This window comes from Myxocyprinus asiaticus, chromosome 24, assembly GCF_019703515.2.
Source record: "Myxocyprinus asiaticus isolate MX2 ecotype Aquarium Trade chromosome 24, UBuf_Myxa_2, whole genome shotgun sequence".
In the NCBI taxonomy this organism is placed as follows: domain Eukaryota; kingdom Metazoa; phylum Chordata; class Actinopteri; order Cypriniformes; family Catostomidae; genus Myxocyprinus; species Myxocyprinus asiaticus.
The window spans coordinates 3737493-3759267 of NC_059367.1; the positions used below are offsets into that span (position 1 = coordinate 3737493).

The 21775-nt window shown below is 38.8% G+C and overlaps 1 protein-coding gene across 3 annotated transcripts in view; it reads right to left on the reverse strand.

The window, feature by feature from the left end:
- LOC127414522 (myotubularin-related protein 3-like) overlaps positions 1-21775 on the reverse strand; it is a 61052-nt gene that overhangs the window by 16281 nt on the left and 22996 nt on the right. For all 3 annotated transcript variants that reach the window (XM_051652593.1, XM_051652594.1, XM_051652595.1), the window contains 13 exons: positions 19467-19556; positions 16989-17105; positions 11504-11586; positions 10183-10349; positions 9922-10018; positions 9598-9711; positions 8600-8802; positions 6830-6961; positions 6376-6487; positions 3470-3665; positions 2672-2857; positions 2386-2556; positions 1960-2105 (listed from right to left, as the gene is read on the reverse strand). In XM_051652593.1, coding sequence (XP_051508553.1) covers positions 1960-2105; positions 2386-2556; positions 2672-2857; positions 3470-3665; positions 6376-6487; positions 6830-6961; positions 8600-8802; positions 9598-9711; positions 9922-10018; positions 10183-10349; positions 11504-11586; positions 16989-17105; positions 19467-19556 — 1814 coding nt within the window. The remainder of the gene's footprint in view (positions 1-1959; positions 2106-2385; positions 2557-2671; positions 2858-3469; positions 3666-6375; positions 6488-6829; positions 6962-8599; positions 8803-9597; positions 9712-9921; positions 10019-10182; positions 10350-11503; positions 11587-16988; positions 17106-19466; positions 19557-21775) is intronic.

Genomic DNA, 21775 nt, shown 5'->3' on the forward strand with positions numbered 1-21775 from the left:
TTGAAATGTGTTACAGTCAACATAAAACAGCATTCACAACCCATTTTACTTACATAATGTGACAATCCCAAGTGAAAGACAATACCAGAATGGAGTCAGAGCTGAATGCAAGTTTGCAGTGGATTGTGGAGTACAACTCCCCTCCAGTAACACCGCCGGCCCCCACTTTTGGGATGCCGAAGGTGAAGTTCACCTACAAGAGCATCTTGACGTATTCCAATAGTAAAGCCTTTATTCAAATCTATCCAATTCGCTATTATTGCTGTTAACTTGAATACATTAACTGACATTAAATTACTGCATTTAAATCTTAGCAAGATTTTAGAAAGGCTGCATTACCTACACCAGTAGGTGACGTCAGCCGAAAAGGAAAGTTGTTTTAGAGGCGGAGCAAGTATTACAGACATCAAAAAGACATAATGTTTTTTTCTTTGGAATAATGAATCGATGAATCGTTCACAATGAGTCCATAAACGTGTAGTAAAGAGTAAATTGGGCAAATATGGATTTCATGTTGACTGTAAGTGGAACTCACATCCATTGAAAAACTTTTTCTTGAATAATCATGATAGAAATCAGAATTGAAATCAAACTTCCTTCATGGAAAACAGTATGGAAATATGTCACAGCTCGTTTCAAAATGGCTCTTGTAAAAAGTCTCTTTTTTTTTTTTATAAAAGCTGGATTTCCTCTATACACTATTACAGGGTTGCATAAAATCAAATGTAAGACTTTTTAAGACCTTTTCCAAGATCTGAACAAATAAAATTAATACCATATCCCCACACCAAAACAAACCAACACAATCTCAAAATAAAATCATGTATCACAGACTCTTACTTAGGCAGGGGCACACATTCAACATGGCCTTAAGAATGCTTATCAGTAAAACATGGTAGGATATACTGTATGCAAGTTTAAAATACTTAAGACATGTTTTCCACATACATATCATATTAAAATTGGTTTATGTACAGTACCATTATATAAATAAATACAAATTAGAGGTCGACCAATATAGGATTTTTCTGATACGATAATGAGTTGAAAGAAAGGCAATTAATCTGCCAATAGTTTTTAAAACTGGAAGCCAATATGAAATGTTCTTAGTCTTTCCTTCCTGTGATGGGGAGGGCCAGACAGAGGCTACAAGAGCCCAAATTGGATTCAATTCCAGATGCAGTTTATAGTGCAACCAAAATACCAATAACCAGGAGGGAAAAAAAAGAAAAAAAAAGATTTTTGATTCATAGTGCGGACTTTTAACTTTAAAGGCTGAAATACACCGGGACTCTTATTTTGAAATGTGTGTGCTTCACTGCTTCCAGCTGCTCATTCAAACAGATAAGGAAAATAAAACATCCTACAATGATCTACAGCATATTACAATATAAACTATTAAAAGTAAATACTGTCATATTTCATCAACACTATATCATCATCATCAATAGTTGATCATTAGTGATCGCTTGTCATACATTTCCGATATGTCCTAATGATTGCGAACTGCTCTGCAAAAGCTGAAAACACTCACAAGCCGCCGCGTGCGTGGAGAAAATACAGTTCCACGTTTTCACTCTGAAGATGCAGCGCATGCATTTATTTAACTGAAGCGTATTCTTTTTGAAGTTTGATAATCACATTAGGTCATATCATGATTCCCATCTTTCCGTACTCAAATATAAGACCTCTTTAAATTGTTGTTTCATTTAAGATATTTAAGACTTTTTATGACCTTAAATTTTGGAAAACTGAATTTAAGACATTAAGACTTTTTAAGCATCCGCGGGAACCCTGAATTAAGACAAACACAACACAAAATCTGTAAACTTTCATGCTAGATAAACATGGACAGTTTCCAATTAAAAAACAAAGTGAGTGCCAAGATAGTTTGAAAACTTATTTAAGTGCTGTAAAGATATGTCAGGCTGTTCCATTAAGGCTGTGCTGGAGAATTACCTGCCCAAGGGCTGGTCCTCAGGGTTGGCACCAGGTGCTGGGTAGGGTGCACATGAGTCATCTGAAGGGGTTGTGGGTGAAGAGCTGGGCAGGTAAACCGCCGTCCATAACATAAGATTCCGTACGTGACACACAGGGTGAAGCACCTAGGTAGAAACATTTTTATTATGACATTTAAGCAACTGGTGTGGCAGTGATTTTAGTGGATGTATGAAGTCAGTTCACCCTAGGTTCACACAGGTGTCCTAGCAGAGGAGTAGTTCAACACAGTAACTATGAACATGTTCCACTAACATATGACAGTCAGAAAGGGTTTAAATAGCTCAAGCATGCCTTGAGGGTCCAAAGAATATTTTTGTGTACATGCAAACCCATTGTTAGCATGAAATGATGGAAGACACAGACTAAAAGCATTATATGACGTACAGTTTCTGAATGTACGGAGTAGAGCATGTTTCTGAACGAGCGGTTGGCAGTTCTAAGGAGAGACCACACGGAACAGGTCCGTTCCTGGATGTGTCTGTCCTCTCTCTCCTTTCCACTGTTACACAGAAACGTTCCAAAAAGACACGAGTATGTGTGCTGTACTAACTTCACCTAAACACACAAAACAAAACAAAAAAATTATGAGCATTAATTTGACACAAAGTTAAAGTACAACCATCAATCAGGTTTCATTTTAGGATTAAGGGCTTCATCAGGTTTCACCCACCAGAAAGGCTTCATTAAACTCAAAGGAGCACGGGAACTGCCTTTGGAGTTGGTGCACACAGTCTAACCACTGCAGGAAGACAGGACAGCGCTCATTCAAGTCCTCCGCGTTCTCTCCGTGACCGCAACGGTCTGCGAACTTGTGACCGAAGTCCAACCACTCGGTCTCAACCAGCACCTGAAAACCCTGAAAGTAGAAAGGAGAGGAGAGTTTATGATTATATGACATCAACATGATTGTATCCAATCCAGATTAATCTCCTTGAATGCTCCATCTTGAGAAAAACCGTACCAAGCTAGAAGAGATTAAACATTCAATGCTCTTCCTGTAATGCAATATAAGGTACAATTTATGTGAGCCTAAACTGTCTTTTTATTTATTTATTTATTTTTTGCAGCATTTTCTCTGTACATAAAACAGTTCCTGTACCAAAAATAAAAAAAATAAAGAAATATATGTAAATGGTGATCTACCTAACAAACCAAAACCATGACCATGAAATTGATACAGAGTGAACTGTGTGAAATTTCTCTTTAGTGTTTTGTCTGTGAACGGATATGGGTCCGTGTTCAGAGGTTGCTGTGCTCTAAGGTCAGGAAACATTACGAATATTTTAACATTTCCTCCAAGCCATTGTATATGTAATTATCGCCTTGTAAGCATTTCAAACAACAGGATTTAAAATAAGCCCTTGTGGATTTTCCCAGCATGTGATACAACTTATGAATTCTTCTCGTAATAATTCAGAGAATGTTTTAATGGTCATCTCCCCCTTCTCTTGAAAATGGTTGAGCTCACCTCAATGGTGCGATAGCAAGGGTCCAGCATGAGTTTGGCCAGTGCCACTATCTGAGGGGTGCGGTCCCAGCCATCTGAGCAGTGCACCAGGACGGGCCTGTGATCGCGGTCCACTGCGTTCACGACGAGAAGAGATGCCTTCAGCAGCAGGGACAGATGCTGCAGCCACTTGGTGCTCTCCAGAGCAGAAAGCCAGCTAAAGACACAACAAAACCCAGATGTTACACACATTCCTATCCACTGAACACCAGTTGAGGGCCTATGACTATGATTATGCATGTACTAAAGTATTATGTGAAAAAGATCTGCAAGTACAAAATCTGTTCAACATGTTGCGTAACAACATAAGGTAACCACTTAACTTATTTGTCATCAGATCAATGACAAACAATGTTTTACTTTGGAATTATGCTTTAAAAATGTACAAAGATGTACAAAAGCTTTTTCACTGTTCTAACAATAAATATTTTCCATTGAACATGGACCTGTTGAACACATGATGGGCCAAAAGAGAGCCACAATGAAAGATAAGTAGAAGATACAAAGATAAAAAAAATAAAATACATATGATAACATGATGATTTATATGAAAAAGGTTATTTTGTACTTCTAAAACATTTTTGCACTTTTGCATATATGTACTGTATATGATAGAACAGTACAAATTCATACTATATATATATATATATATATATATATATATATATATATATATATATATATATATATATATATACACACACACACACACACACACACACACACGTAGGGCAATTCCACAGAAATGTCAACCACTACATGAAAAAATATAACGTTTAAACCAAAGGAACAAAACCCCCTTTTAAATGTTGTATTATAGTGGTATAATGCTTAATGCAATCCAGATCGCTAGAGGGCGCCGCTTGCTTACACAACACTGACTGAAGCACTGAATGCAGAGATGAATCCTTTTAAGATGAAGTAATCGCGCAAGGTCATATTGCGATTTTATTGCGATCTTAATTCAATCAATCATGCAGCATCAATGAATATCATACCGATATCTCAGAAGTCAAAGTCTGCTGGATTCAAAGCATTTTGGATGGTTTCCCTCATCATGTAGCTGATAGGTAAATGCTGTTTTCACAACTGTCACGTCCATTTATGACGATTTTCCGCATTAACTTAAGAACGAGAAAAAAAAAAAATATATGAATTATTCTATGTTCTTAGGAGTGCCAATCCTCCTAAATATTGAGGCTATTATTATTTCTGGATTTTACTATATCTGCATTTGAATTCATAGAGTTTTTACAAAGTGTATTACCAATTCATTATAAATCAAACATTGATTTTTCATATCGACTTTTTCATGCTTATAACCCATATGCCAATGGTTTTAATTTGGTCAGTAAATAGTCTGGGTGGACTGGGGAAGACATTTTGAGTTATGAATGTTAGGCCACATCCACACTAATCTGTTTTCAGTTTCCTAACGTCATTGTTGTCCAAAGTAGGTGGTAATATAGAGCATTTTCAAGTGCTCTGTTTTTGGTGGAGGCATAAACATAGTGAAATTAATTGATTTTCAAATGTGTGGATGTGGACCTAGAGTATGTCTACATAGTACATTGAGCTGTTTGATTTTAAAAGATCAGGAAAATCTGGTTGTCTTTGATATGACCTCTTTATAAGAATGCAACTGGTTCAATACAAGTTAAGCTCAATCTACATATGCAGCATAATGTTGATTACCACAGACAATATTTGACTCATCCCTTGTTTACGTAAAAATCATGGTTACAGTAAGGTACTTGAATGGGGCCAGTCCATAAACATTACGTTTCAAAGAAGTATAGCAACGAGTGTTGGTTAACAAGTGTTGCGTCATCATGGTAACAAAGCAGTAATGATGGATACTTGGATAATTTCTCTTTAAAACAAAACAAGGGACGAGTTGAAAATATTTTTGGTGTTAATCAATATGATGCCACAAATGCTGTTGACTGAGCTTAACCTAAACATTACTTTAATGTTAGTGAAAGAGAAAATGCTTTGAGCACACCAGGAGAATGGATTTATAATATCTAATGGAGAACTGTGAAAAGGACTACAGTTACTGGCACTAGTGGTTTGACAAGTGTGGTTGGGTCGCTGTCTTTGATCATTATAAAATAGTTTTCCAACATGGTCAAACATAGCCAATGCAAAGGAAACACAGAGTGCAGGTAACCAGAGGACACTCTTAAAAAACCATTCCTGAGAGGAACATGACTTTGAAGCCAGTTTAAATGGAAAATCACCTTTACACAAACATCACAACCTCCTGCAGTGAGACATTTACAATCAGACCAAATAGAGAGAATCAGATTTCTTTAATTCAGCGAATCATGTGTGTTGCCTATAAACACAACACTTGGCCAGGGTTTCTCATGCTGACTAAAGAGAGAAAGAGAGAGAGAGAGAAAAGAAAAAGAGAGAGAAATAGAGTTGCTTTAAAAGGACTTGCTTTTGACTTTCAAACAAATGGAGGGAAACGGTGCAGATGGAAAAGGAAGCAAACTCAAGTGTTGGAAATCACAGGCAAATTTGCTGCCAGAGAAAGAACAATAGAACTATCACAAACGGCTAAATTACTTCCTTAAAGAGACCATCAGTTCAATACTTTGTTAATGACCTCGTTGAAGAGACTTTCATTGCTTGTTTTCATTTGGACATTTGGAATTTGCTAAAAGATTTGGCTTAGTGTTAGCCTAAAATAATTTATGACTAAGTTCAATGACTCCGCTCAGCGGGTTGAGAAAACTAAATGATCAAAAGGACAAAGCATGTTGTGTCTGATGTTACATCCCTATTTAAAATAGTCAATAAATAAATAAAGTTTTCCATTGCTCCAGCCACAGTTAGCTGGTCATTTGCACACTTACTTGGCCGGATCAGGCATCTGCGTACAGAGGAAGCGTAGAGACTGGAAACTCTTGCGGATGGAATGGATGTTGGCCATGCCCATGAACACTACCTCACAGTTAGGGTAGTACTCTACAGAGGGGAACAACAGGACATTAATGAAGGGGGCGTCTTCCAGTGCACTCCATCGACCTTAGAGCAGATGCTATGTATATTTAGTGTAACACGAAGGAAAACGAGGCGGTAAAATATTTCATGAAATTCATGGAAAGGCTTATTGTTAAGATGTGCAGTAAACAGAATCTCACAAGATAATTTTGGTTCACATTGCAATGGTCTATGCACCACTGTATGTATCTTCAGAATGTGAAATACTCGAATCATTTGTGTACACAAAAACATTACAAATAAATCCAAAGAAGTGTCAGAGAAAAGACCTTTATCACTTTTAAAGTGTTTGTTATAAGAGGGTACCTGGGCATTCACAGCCTCCTCCTTTAGCTCTGTTGGCCACGGCAGCAGCGTAAGACCTGGCATCCAGAATAAGAAGTTTACGAGGTTGGATGGCCAGTGACTCCACCTCTGAGCTGTTAGTCATGGATGAGTCTATAGACAGAGACGAACAGTACTGTTAAACTAATTTACATGTACTTTTAAGGCCGAAACATACTCTACGCAAGTACACGAACAAAGACGCATCTTGCTACGCAAGCTCGATTTCACGGATCGGTGTGCTCTGTAATGTGTCAGACTGCTATTCATGACACAATGCAAGTACGCTCTTTATTTTCAAAGTTGTCGCAAAGGGTGCTATAGAGTAGATTAGTGAACTATCCGCTTCTACAGTGAGTTTTCTCTTTACTGTTGCGGTGAAGCAACAGTTCGAGAGAGTATATTGCTGAGCAAGTAAGTTAAAGTCAATATATTTATAGCAGCTTACCTCAACAATAACAAATCCAGTTTAATGGCACAGATGTTTGAAGGTAACTCTATCACCCTCCTTGAGAAGCAAGGTTTAATCCCGCCACGGTAACGCAAGAACGCAAATTAAGCATGTTCACCCGGACCGCCCATTGGCATTGCAGTGCCCAAGCTATTGCATTTGCGTTCATGTACTTGCTTAGAGTACATTTTGGCCTTAAAGGGGCCATGACACGCTTTTTAAAAAATTGTTTTAGTATGTTCCTTGAGGTTCACTTATGATATTAGTAAAGTTTTTTTGCACAAAGAACAGTCATATATTGAACATTTCCACTGCTCCAGCCACAGTTAGCTGGTCACTGTAAAACATTAACATTTTCCACCCTCATTCTGACCCTCCGCCAGACGGTTTTGGTGCTTCTTTTCCTTTAAGACTTGAAAGTAAATACCCACTGTTATAATTGGCTCTCTGCTCTTATATACATAGATTGACTGACCTGCTCTCTGCCTGCCATCTCACTGCTCACCACTACTGGGCAGACTACAGAAGTGATTAAAGGTAAATTAAGATTTGAGGTGTTGTTGTGGAGGCGGTCAGTGGCAAATGTCTACCACAGTGTAATATCACAATATGGAGGAATTAGAGAATGAGTCGTTTTGGCAGCTTGGTTTCAACAAATGCTCTTTTTGATCATGTCATTATCCCTTTAAAGTCACAGATTATTCCAATATCTAAGTCTATCAAGAACAGGACTAGGAAATTCATTTACGGTGTTATTGCATATGGGTGCAATATATTAAAGCAAAAGGCCATGAAAAGTTGTAGATTATATACATTTTACCATGTTTATAGGGTGTTGTTGCACAATGTAAGGCGAGTGCCTAAAACCCCCTTAACCATGCTAACATTACTATAATGCACACCCTTCTATGGCTTTTTGCTTTCATAAAATAGCAACAAAAGCAGCGATATGATAAAAGACTCCATTGTTGAATAAATTATAAATAAAAAAAATATTCTGCAAAGTAATATAGGTCATTCGTCCAACAGTAGGCTGTTTATGGTTGCCAAGCAACAATGAAAGTTTATATGACTTGGCACATTAATACTGATTTCAACATACTGTATGTATGATCCTAGGTGTGCATGTATCAGATTTTATCAGCTTCAAACATGTCTAAGTCGATCAGATAGTAGAGCCAGAACTATATGTATTTAGGTATGTTCCTTAAAAGTATCTATACCAATAAAAATGATAGAGTTTGCCATGCTTTTAATAGACTGTTTAGCAGAATCACACACACACGTTCTCGCATACTGACCAAAGTCGACATCAGAGAGGTCAGCTCCGTTAGTGTACTCGCGGGAGAGAGAGCCGTTGGGGACGCCTTTACAGGAGCTGCTGTCCACAGCACAGGCTCTGGCGATGGACTGCACCAGGTGCTCATCATCAGCGTTCCTCCAGCCCCACCAGCTGACCTCAGGCTGACCACAGCGAGCGATCACGGCCCCTGTGCTCTGGTGCCTGACGGAAGAGTTAGTAATGTAGAGATTAAAGATCAAGACTAGTAACTTTAAGGTCCTAGGATCAAACTCCAGGAGGGGTGATCCTAAACTTAAGAGTTGCTAAGTTTCTTGTGATACTGTTACTTCAGACTGATCCACGGCAACTGTTTATTATATTAGAAACTGCTTTGAATTAGAAGCATCCAATAATAATAAATAAATAGCCAAAACAGAGGGACTTTACAAATACTACAGTATACGAATGGGAGAATCATAGGCACACTACAGAACAACAACAACTGAGCCAACTACCTTTTAAGGCAGCATCCAAACAGTAAACGGATGTCATGTGTGAAAAACAATTCATACACTCACAGTAGATTCCATCATATGCTAAGATAATGGCATGATACTCTAAAATGTACGTATCACACAGAACAATGTCATTTTAATAAGTTGGCACTATTCTATAAAAAAATTTCAGAACTGGAAACATTTTCATGTCATCCTCTATTGGGAGACATTTTTCACTGTGCTCACTGCAACGCATTCTGGATTGCCTAATCTGTGAAGGATCCATGTGATACTGCGTTTGATTCTGACCCCAAAAAAAAAAAAAAGGTAGCATAAATTGGCTGCCTACTGTTCGGAACACATTTTGTATCGGGGGCATGCCAGTGATACCTAAAAATGTTCCCTACATAAGCAATTCGCAAGGTTTTGGAATGGAGTATAAATTAATTTGACTGATTTGAATATTTGATAGAGCGTGCAAAATCTCCTTGTGTTTTCTGAACCAATTTGTCTGACTGACCTGTAAACCACCGCCGGAATCCTCTTCCAGGAACGGAAGGCGGCCACATTCTCCAGCTCTTTATCAGTAATCCACGCTGGCACCAGCAGCAGCTGAGGGTAGCTGGAACACAGCCTGGCAGTGCCAGAGGGCAAGCAGAGTGCACAGTGATCAGAGTAGGGCATCGGGCTGAGTGATGCCTGTCTAAAGTCATCTAATCCTGGGCACTGCCATTACCAGACCCACAAAGCAGGACAGGGTTGTGCATCCAGTGCATGATGAATTTAGAAGCGTTTAAACACAGAAAGCTTGTGTGTGAGGTGTGTGTTCATCAGAAATACTCACCTGTGCTTGCTGTTGATCTCAGTGACTCTCCACGCATTCTGAGTGTCAAAGCCCATTCGCTCCACCTCGTTATGGAAACGTGAGATTACATGATCACCTGTAAAATTGATGTGATGGTGAAAGAAGAAAGAAAAGGAAGATGTGAGACTACTTTGTCTTTAACATGATGGTCAGATGGCCTTGTCCTGTCTACGTGGGTGTTTCATAAGAAGATAAGCTGCAATGTGGACCAGATTTTATGGTTTTGAAGTCTGACAGTACCTGGCCTGCACAGATCTCCATGATGTTCCTTCTCTCCCGTATACAGATTCACACACCACGCATGGAAAGCAAAGGAGAAGAGCTCCTCTATCCGAGAGGGAGGACGGACTGCAGCGCTGAGTCTCTTCAACCACTCCTGACACTGCTCAAATGTGTAAAACTGACACCTGTCGAAAAACACACATCACATCTACTGCAACAGAGAGACACTGACTGATAAAGAATGACAGAGAAGTTCACATACAGATGGATGGACAGATATATATCTTTATACAGTAGACTGGATCTAATCAGTTTAGAATGTTGGGCTTGCCTTGCCGTTTGGGACGTTTAACTTCCTCCAAATCACTTTAAAATGTAAAATAATCACTAGAATTTAATAATTGACAGGTTTTGTTGCCAAAACGAAAACTTGAAGCAAATTGAATAATATTTGATATGATTTTTTCCCCACAAAGATGGAGAGGCAGACAGATAGATACACAGACAGATAGATGGACAGATAGAAAGACAGACAGACAGATAGATAGACATACAAACATAGTAAGACTGGAAGACAGACAGACGGACAGGATGACAGACAGACGGACATATAGATACATAGACAGACAGACAGACAGAAAGTCAGAAGGACAGATAGACAGACAGATAGATAGCCATATACATAGACAGTCAGACAGATGGACAGATAGATAGATACACAGACAGACAGACAATCAGATAGTAAGACTGGAAGACAGAAAAACAGACAAGATGACAGAGAGACGGACAGACAGATAGATAAACAGGAAGGCAGACGGACGGGGGGGGGCAGACAGACGGACCGATAGGTAGACAGACAAACATAGTAAGACTGGAAGACAGACAGACGGACAGGGTGACAGACAGACGGACATACAGATACACAGACAGACAGACAGACAGATAGACAGGAAAACAGATGGGCAGATGGACAGATAGATGCCCAGACAGACAGTCAGGCAGACAGACAGACAGACAGGAAGACAGACAGTTGGACGAACAGACAGACAGATAGATAGACATATACATAGACAGATACACAGACAGACAGGCAGACAGACAGATAGAAAGGTGGACAGATAGATAGATACACAGACAGAAAGACAGTCAGACAGACTGACAGTGAAACAGATGGATGGACAGACAGGAAGACAGAGAGGTGGACAGATAGATAAATAGACAGATAGACAGACAGACAGACAGATAGTCAGAAAGACAGACAGACAGACAGATAGTCAGAAAGACAGACAGACAGACAGACAGTCAGAAAGACAGACATACAGTCAAACAGATCTCTAACCTGACGATTTTGCAATCTTTGCAGGTGATGAGCAGCTGGAACATGTCCCGACATTCTACACTTTCAATCAGCTGCAGGGGAACCTAAGAGAGAGACAGAGAGTGAGATAGTGAGTGAGAGAGCAGAGAGACACATTGTTATGTAAGTACTGTTAGCAAACCACACAGAGTGTCTAAAACCAGACGACTGCATGAACCCAAACAATGCTAATGATTAAATCCACCTGCTTCAAACCAACACAATGACAATTTTAGACCTGGGCTTACAGTTTACAAACAATTTGTAAGTGATTAGTGTCTGCGGCTTATTTTTAAACAAACTCATTCTTTGTTCTGCAGCTAGAGTTATGAACGGTAAGCTTGAACTCAGCCATGCCAATCAGTGTCAATCATGTGTGTGTGTGTGTGTGTGTGGACAGCTTTGCAACTACTCCGAAACTTGTGTGTGATCACACGTTGACCAACCGCATGCAAGGCACAACATACAATCTCACAAATCAACTCGCAGCAGCATGCATACACTGTTCTGTGGTTACTTACTGAGACCTCACACAAACAACTCTGTTCACAAAGACAAAGACAGGGAAAAGATTTGTCGGAATCACGAGGTGGACACATACAGTGTAATTTTTGGCTCAGCCTTGATATAAACATTCCTGGGATGCGATTAAATTTCATCACATTTGAAAACATTCGAACATTTCATGAGCGCTTGTTATAGAGTTATGATACTATACGGTATCATGGTGTTCCTATATGGTCTTAGAAAAGCAATAACACACCTCTTCTCAATAGGGTTGGGAACTAAAAACCGGTTCTTATTTACAATTGTGGTGAAAACGGACCCATGCTGAAATGCGGCAGTTTCATGACACTTTAACTGTAAGGATGTACACTCAATCTCAAACTCCTTACTTTTTCTCTGCATCTCTAGTCCCTCTCTTAAATGTGCCAACTGTATAGTTTGCCTTACGACACCTTCTTCGTGTAACTTGCAGACCTGTGGTAACACTAGAACTGCTACGCAAGTGTTTCAACACACTCACACACACCAATCTCTCCTTCACACACGCACAAACACACAACACATTTCTTCTTTTACAGGCACACAGAGAGCGTCACACTTATTGACTCTGGTGAATAAGTGACTGTCACAGATCTCATCCAATGAATCAGCTTGTATGAGCAATGAACCAATCACCTATGACTCACAAACAAACCCATCAGCCTGATTTGCATATTCATGAAAAAGAAGTGGACAGTTCAATAAGGAATATTCTGGGGGCCTGGGTAGCTCAGTGGTAAAGATGCTGACTATCACCCCTGGAGTCACGAGTTCGAATCCAGGGCGTGCTGAGTGACTCCAGCCAGGTCTCCTAAGCAACCAAATTGGCCCGGTTGCTAGGGAGGGTAGAGTCACATGGGGTAACCTCCTCATGGTCGCTATAATGTGTTTCGCTCTCGGTGGGGCACGTGGTGAGTTGTGCGTGGATGCCGCGGTTGATGGCGTGAAGCCTCCACACGCGCTATGTCTCCGCGGTAACGCGCTCAACACGCCGCGTGATAAGATGCGTGGATTGACGGTCTCAGACACGGATTCATCCTCCGCCACCACGCCACCACGAGGACTTAGTGCATTGGGAACTGGGCATTCCAAATTGGGGAGAGAAGGAAAAAAAAAAAAGGAATATTCTAGGTTCAATACAAGTTAAGCACTATAAACATGATCAAAAGGAATTCTGTCAGTTATTATAGAAAATAATTTTGAATAGTTTTTCAGTGTGTAAAATTGGATGAAACGTGGTTACAGAAATATAATAGAAGTCTATGGGGCAAGTGTACAAATCACACATAAACACTGAAAATACGCAGCGATCAAACTTTGAAACATAGAGTGTGACATTATCACTTACTTACGGAGCTCCTTAGAGGACAGGGTGAGAATTGTTTTTTTTCTGAAATAGTTTTGCGTGCCCTCGCAATATATTTACCATGGTTTTACTACAGTAACCATATTTTAACCATGATATTCGTACTGAAACCACAGTGATAATACAGGAAAATTAAAACTATGGTAATAAAAACCATAATTATGGTTTTACTATGCAATAAACATAGTTTAACTATGGCTTTACTATAGTAATATTGTGGTTAAACTTTAAAATAAGGTTACATTTGTTAACAATAGTTAATAACATTAATTAACATGAACTAACCACGGTAAAAAAAAAAGATTCCGGGCACAAATCCGTTAAAATGCCCAATTGACAAAACGGGGCCCAAAGAAATTACTTTCCATGATTCTGTGAACTTTCATAGATGGTGTGCTGGGACAACGTCCCACTGTTAGTGGAGAGACCACTCGGGACATCACGGCAGTTACAGTCAGTGAGCTGTCAACACTAACTTATCTTGCTGATTACATTTGATATAAACTCAATATTCTAAATAACTAGAAAACATGATACCTCATCTTGAGCTTCCCTCTTGCTTGTGAAATAGGTGGGGTGTGTGACGCTGGCACTGCAGTGGCGTATAAAGGGCGGGATTTTGAGCAATGCTGCGGATTTATTGGCCCGATGGAGGGAAAGCAGATCGATTTTGGTCTTGCGGCTCGAGGTCCTGGATCGCTCTGGCCCGATAGTGGAAAAGTGGAAAATGAGTCTGCATCATTGAGTTTGTGTCATTTACTTGGCGCCATCTCCTGGTGGCCATATGTAACATTGTGCTTCATGTGGATAATCTAATGATCTACACATCTGATTACCTTGTATATGGGCTCGTCTGTAAGATAATCACCTCCTCTAAGTAATGGTATGTGATGTTTTATGTTCAGTTATTTTTCAATAATAGTTTTAGCAAAAACACAGCAAATAAGCAACACCAACATAATTGTCAAAGACATATACTTAGCTATTACTCGGTATATTTTTGTCTGTGAGTAAAACAAACAGGATGGTTGTATTCTACTCTTTGAGAGCTTTCCAACAACATATGACACATGGCTATTTGATCAGTTTGATGTTTTTACTGACTGCAATAATATGTACAGTGCAATTTTTTTTTTTAATAAATGATCCAGGAACACTTCTGATTTGTCTGCAAATTTCAATGCACTTGTTCAGTTGATCATAATGCCTACACGCATTGTAAAGTAGAGCTTCTAAGCTTTTAAAAGACAACTATTTTGAGTTGGTCAAGACTGTAGTTATTAATATTTCAACAATGTTTTTTTTTTTTCTCGTGGGCCCATCCGAGCTTAAAGGGTTAACAAAAATACAAGCTTCACATTTCTGCTTTTAAACCCTCCTGTACACTTGCCCCATAGACTTCCATTATAATTTCATTACTGTAAACACAATTTACATGTTAATTTTATTTTTATTTATTTTTTTTTTTTTTTAAATCAGTGATGATTGTTTTTTTGGGGGGTAATCAACAGCATGCCACAGATGTTGTCAATTGATCTAAAGTTGGATTTAACACAGAATATTCCTCCAAGAAGCTCTTGCAGCTGTTCCAGCAGTAGTTTAGAGAATAGGCAGTTCTGTGTTCTCCACTGGCATGAGCAGGAGCTTTCTGGATCGTGCCTACTGGTCTTTAAGGGGTAGAGAAGTATAGTAGGGCTGATTAATTAAACGTAGCGAGAACCTTAATATAGTGCAATGTGGAAAGCTTAGGGGTGGACGAACCCAATCCAAAAGCCACTGCAACCATGGCAACAGGCTTGGGAAAAAAAACAGTGAAAGCAAAGAGCTAAGACAGATCTGTTCGATGCACACAAACACACAGAGTGACGGCAGCCACTGGTCACTGACAAGAGTGGCTGATGTAACAGTGGCTTGCTGTCCCCAAATACCCTCATCATAATCTGTGACTAGGGCTGGGCCATATGACGATTTATATCGTGGCGACGATATAAAGTGCCAATCGACAGAGATGTTGCTATATTGTGTCTATCGCGATATGTAAATATCCATGTGCGCAGCGTGGGCTTATCTATGAGTGTGTAGGGCTTCTCGTGAGACTGAGAGAATTGATGAAACATGGTCAGGGTTTTGAAAAATTTTCTGCGGCCACCCAAGCAAATTTAATGACCTTCATCGTGCGTTTGGCGCTTTAAAAGCGCGAAATATTCTTCTCACTTGACATGCGAACGTTTCGCAAGAATGTGGTGCGTGCTGTCTCTGGAGCTCTGAAGTGCACGCGAGTCCAGCAGGCTGTCCGATGTTTTTGTGCCAGAGAAAGGAGAGCTCAGAGCAGGGTCACTCGCACTACATAATCACTTTTGACCCAAGAAAACCCCAAATGGAGAAAGAAATCTCCACAGAATGGGACGACTCCCAAACAGGTCAAGAAAATGAAGAAGAGCTTGTTATTAAAACAGGTGCGACATCTGTGGTGTAGATTCACAAGCCGACACATTAGCAGAAAAATGTAATCTGCAAACTGTAAATAATTAGCCTACTCGTAATAGAAGCTGTATTACCACCTCAAAATGAAGCATGCAAAAGAATGAAAACCAAAAGATGAACTCCGCATTAATTTGGTCATGTATTTGTTTATTTATTGATTTATTTTGCAAGTAGTGATACTAATTTTCTTTGTCGTATTTCTTGAGCAAATTTTATAGTAATAATAATATTGGTCGACAAGATTTTAAACTGAAATGAGGCATACTGTTATATTTTGCATTTTGATTTTTGAAAACAAGTTTAAAATGTAATACATTTATTTATTTAATTACTTTGACATTGTTTGTCTTGTTCCAAATAAAGAGGAAGTAGTTTTTAATTAAGTATTTAATTCACTGACTGAAGTTATTTAATATATACAAATTGTTTTTATTTTCCAGAAAACTTTTACTATATCATGATAAATATCGTTATCGTGATATAAAATTACTCATATCATGATATAAGATTTTGGTCATATCGCCCACCCCTATCTATGACCTCTAAATTTAGCAGCGTTCAATGTGCCACATAAACGTTTTTCAGTGACCACTGGACTGGTTATCCATCATACATTACAGCATACACCCACTACAGCAAAAAAGATCACAGTCCACTTCAAGAAACTCTCAAGAAACTCTGCAAAGCTGATTGCTGTAGGACATTATGATTTCTGTAATGCAGAAAACACAGACTGATGCAGACGATCTGTTTACGTATGGTGAATTCAGCACTTCAGTTACTTTGAGAAGTAAATCGTTCATTGCATTCTGTCATTATCTCTGCCAAGTTGCTTTCAGCATACTCTGCAAAGGACAAAGAGCTCATACATTTGTGTTCGGAAAACTTTGGCAACAACAGCTCTTTAAAAGTTTGTTTTCCTGACTCGTATCCTTAGCTACCAACTGAACTCAATTAAAAAAATTACATTTTCTAGTTCAAGTAACAGTAGATCTGATTATAAAAGTGTGTGCCAAAACAGTAAATGTACACATAAATGCTTTAAAGAATTGTCAAGGATCATAAACTCACATTAACGACTGACTCTTTGAACTTGATGTGCAGGCGGTAGCTGGACATTGCGATGATAGCATCCTCCGCCCGGCCCACGTACTTCGTACATTCTCCATGCAGCTCTGGGAAGGGCACCTACAACAGCATTATTTTTTAGACAGGTGCACCCACACACATATACCAATCATCTACATCTAAAACCATTTTAATTATTTGGTCATACTTAAAGATGCTTTAAAAAAGAGACATTTGTTAATATCAGAAACTAGAGAGAACAGTAAAATACTCTTCATATGTCATCCTTTTAGGGGTGCTGAGAACTATGACTCCGTTTCAAAACCTAGTAAGGTCCTCCACTGTCTACTGCTTATGTAGAAGTACCTATGCAAGTTCTAACCAGATACAGGCGTGACAAAAAAAAATCTGTCAATTATTTAGTTTCTATTTTTGGAGCACTTTGCTGGGCAGCCCTGACCACAGTGCCTACAAATGTTCCCTAGGTAGACAGCTCACAAGGTTTCGGAAGAGAGTCCAGGTTTCCCCCCATGGACAGAAACAAATAAGTGTTTAGTGCTGTTAGTCAATTAATTGTATTTTTATTGTGATTAAATTGCTTTTTTTTTTTTTTTTAATAGTTAAATCGCGATTAATCGCAGATTTTGAAAATGCTGAAATTTAACACCATATATACTTCTTTACCAGTCAAAATGTATATATTTCATCTTAGGAAAGAAAACAAAACAATATGTTACAATATAATGATTTAACATTTTTAAACAAAGCCTTCCACATTATAAAGATAGAAATGCACTAAAATAGCACCAATTCAAGTAACATTAAATGTTTCCCAAAATCTAGTGGGGCTTTTCCACTGCATGGTACAACTCGACTCGACTCTGCTCTGCTCGCTTTTTGGGGGTTTTCCACTGTGGATAGTACCTGGTAATTTTTTGGGTACCACCTCGGTCGAGGTTCCAAGCAAGCCGAGCCGAGCCGATACTAAATGTGACGTCAAAACCCTGCAGATCACTGATTGGTCAGAGAGAATCGTCACTACCAGCGTCACTGGATTTGCGACACGGGACATCAACCCGCTAGTTTTAAAGTTAGCAACAACGATAGCAGTATCACTTGTTCACACGACTTTCGAATTGTAAAAAGAAATAGCTGTGCACAAAACCACGCCATGGTCAATGAATGAGGTGCAGGCAATCCTCTCGTTAGTGATGAACGAAATGACGCGAAATGAAAAAGTCTTTCAGGAAGCGTCTCGGCTGTTGGCCGCACATGGCTACCACCGGACCTACCAACAGCATTGGGAAAAGTTAAAAAACTTAAGTGACTACAAAACCATCAAGGACCACAACAGCCGGAGTGGTTCAAACAGAAGAAAGTGGAAGTGGTTCGACCAAATGGAAATGGTTCACTATCTATGGCAATAGACCGGTGAGCAATGGGAGGGAGAGTGCCCTAGACTCGGCCATGGCGTTGTTGGAGTCCACGATGGAGGATGGTACGTTTTGTTACATTATCTCTATATTCTGCTTGAAAGCTTCACTTTATTTAGTTGACCAGCTACTGGAAAGCTTGCTTCTAAAACAACCAGGCCAATTTAACTGCTACACTTGTGTAAAATCACCATGCAACAACTGCTTTATGCAGCACAATGAGCTAGTAGCTAACAGCTAGCGGTCGTGTTACTGTTTATGGTCAGTAATGTTTGTGTCACGTTTAAGATGATGTCACGGCAGTAGAGGCGGCGCAACTATGACGATCAGCCTATAATCCCACCCACGTTGAGGCGGCACTAAACTGAAGTGGAAAAGCAAGCTCAGAAAAGTAAAGCGATTAGAGTCGAGACGAACTGTAACGTGCTGTGGAAAAGTGCCATACGTGGAAGTAATTGAAAGAACTAGTGCCCACATAGGTTGCATATTCATTGAAATGGGCATTAAATCTCTTAAACTTTTATCCTCCACAATATCAATCAGCCGGACTGTGGCTATCCGCTTTCTGACAGCAATCGTGAAGCTGCATACATGATTCACGTTAGAGCGTCAACGCCAGTGTCAGGCACCACTTTGAACACCACATGAAAAGCGCTTGCAGACAAAAACATCTCATTCTGTGTTTTGACGATAGTTAAGACTTAATGTGCTTCTGTGGTAATTAAAAAGTGCCTTATATAGGCTGAAAAATACTTAATTTCTATCACGAGTCCCATATGGGCTTGCTTTGTACATCAAGTAGTGTTAAGAGGTCCTTTCTCAGGGCGGACACATTACAAAGGTTCTGCCCTCCAAACAAGTGTTTATGCTGGTTTATGTTGTATTAACTGTAAATATGTTAATCGCAATTAAGAAAAATTAATGCAGCAAACTTTAATTATTCGCATTTGTTAACGTGTTAATTCTGACAGCTCTAATAGTTGTATTAATGATGACACTTCAGCTCAAGCAGAGCATACTGAGGATCGTGGTCTTGATCCGATCTTACCTGCAGATCTTCTTCCTCCAGGACGGGGGGCTTCCAAGGGAAGATCTGATTGGCTTGGATGCACTCCAGACTCTGCTGCCCCTCCACCTCCTGCCAAACACAACAAGCATTACACATGATCACTGATACACATGCATGATGCAATTTTACACCAACAACCATTACCAGTGGAGTAAATCTCACAAAACCTATCAAGAACATCAACTTTCACCCCAAAATCAAAAGAAAGTAATCATATATTTTGCCAACAGAAAATTAAAAGGCTATTTTTTAGGATTATTCATTCATGAAAATTAAGCACATTTCCCCCTCAAATTGTCATTACTGTAGGGCAAAACTTATAACTGTGTTATATTTTAGCATCTTTGAAGTAGTCACCCTTTGCCTAGAATTTTCAGAAATGTACTCTTGACATTTTCTTAACCAACTTCTTGAGGTATCACCCTGGGATGCTTTTTAAACAGTATTGAAGGAGTTCCCATCTATGTTGGGCACTTATTAGCTGCTTTTCTTTATTATTGGTCAAAATCATCAATTTCAAACCTTCTTTTTATTATTAAATTTTAGTTTTATAATAAAATAAATTAATATGGTGGCACAATTATATTTTTGTCTACAAAACTAATTTCAAACATTTAAGCATACGCCTTCAGATAAAAAAATTTTTAAGATCATGTGAAACATTTCAGTCAAGTGTTTCAAAACTTTTGACCGGTAGTGTGTAAATATATATACAGTTGTGCTCAAAAGTTTGCATACCCTGGCAGAAATTGTGAAATTTTGGCATTGATTTTGAAAATATGACTGATCATGTCTTTTATTTAAGGATAGTGATCATATGAAGCCATTTATTATCACATAGTTGTTTGACTCATAATGAGTTGAACTAAATCACAGACACTAATTGCAATTTTAAAAGCCACAGGTGTGGGAAATTAACCTTTAATTGCCATTTAAACCTGTGTGTGTCACCTTGTGTGTCTGTAACAAGGCCAAACATTCAAGGGTATGTAAACTTTTGATCAGGGCCATTTGGGTGATTTCTGTTACCATTATTATTTAAAAAGGAGCCAAACAACTATGTGATAATAAATGGCTTCATATGATCACTATCCTTAAATAAAAGACATGATCAGTTATATTTTCAAAATCAATGCCAAAATTTCACAATTTCTGCCAGGGTATTCAAACTTTTGAGCACAACTGTGTGTGTGTGTGTGTATATATATATATATATATATATATATATATTTAAATTGTATTTCAAATTTGATAGAAGTATTTCTACATCATGGTAGTATTTGTTGTACTGCCTTTAGTTTATGTTCCTTTATATTTTATAAATCATAGCATTACACTTTTTACTGCAATACAGCCATTTATCATCGAGTATAATCGAGAATTAGATTTATACACTTTGTGTAAGTGTGACCTGGACATGTTTTCATGAGCTACACATAATTTACCATCTGCTGCTACTACAAGTGTTTGACAGCCTGTTTATCAAATACAAAACATATTGTACTAAGTGTACTAAGGCATTTGCCAGTTTTATCACTCCCAGGGGAACAAAAGCCAAAGAGTTAATGCAATATAGCATTGTTCATGTCTAAACCAGTGATTAAATATATGCTAAACTAAATACAGAGCTGTCACAGCATTTCCTATACCAATACAATTTTTGGTTTGGGTTCAGAGCAACAAAACAGTTGTAATAACAAAGTAAGTATTTTCTACATCTTCCTGTTCTAAGGTCCACTATTCAGATATAACTGGCACTCCTGTAACTGGATACAGTTTTCTGGCTTTACATATAGGCACCTTAGGGCACTTGGTTATGGTAAATCAAATGTGTATGGCTAAATTAACTCTTTAACAAGCAAAAAGTGTGCTTGACTACACCACTTGTCCATTTATTTGCCTTGTTATAAAGTTCTTCTCCATCATTTGAATCTATGATCAACAGAATAAGTATACAAACATCCATTTTTAATTAAATTGTGTTTATGGTCTACTTTCCAATTTTCTGAATTTGCCCTTTAGATAGCACACTGGCGATGGAAATCACCATTATAAGAAATCTGTTTACACCCAAGTATCTTGAATACAATGAATACGGTGTCTAAATGTGTCAGTGTGTTAAGATCCTTCAACATGTTTTGGACCCGCCAACAGTCTCAGAGCTCCGGTGTGCTGGACATACAGCAAGTCATTCCATTAATTTCTGTATGCAGGAATGAGAGGCTACGGCCCAGCGGTAGCCTTGAACGTTCACAGTGGTAAAGAATGTTTGGACTCCGGTTCCACAA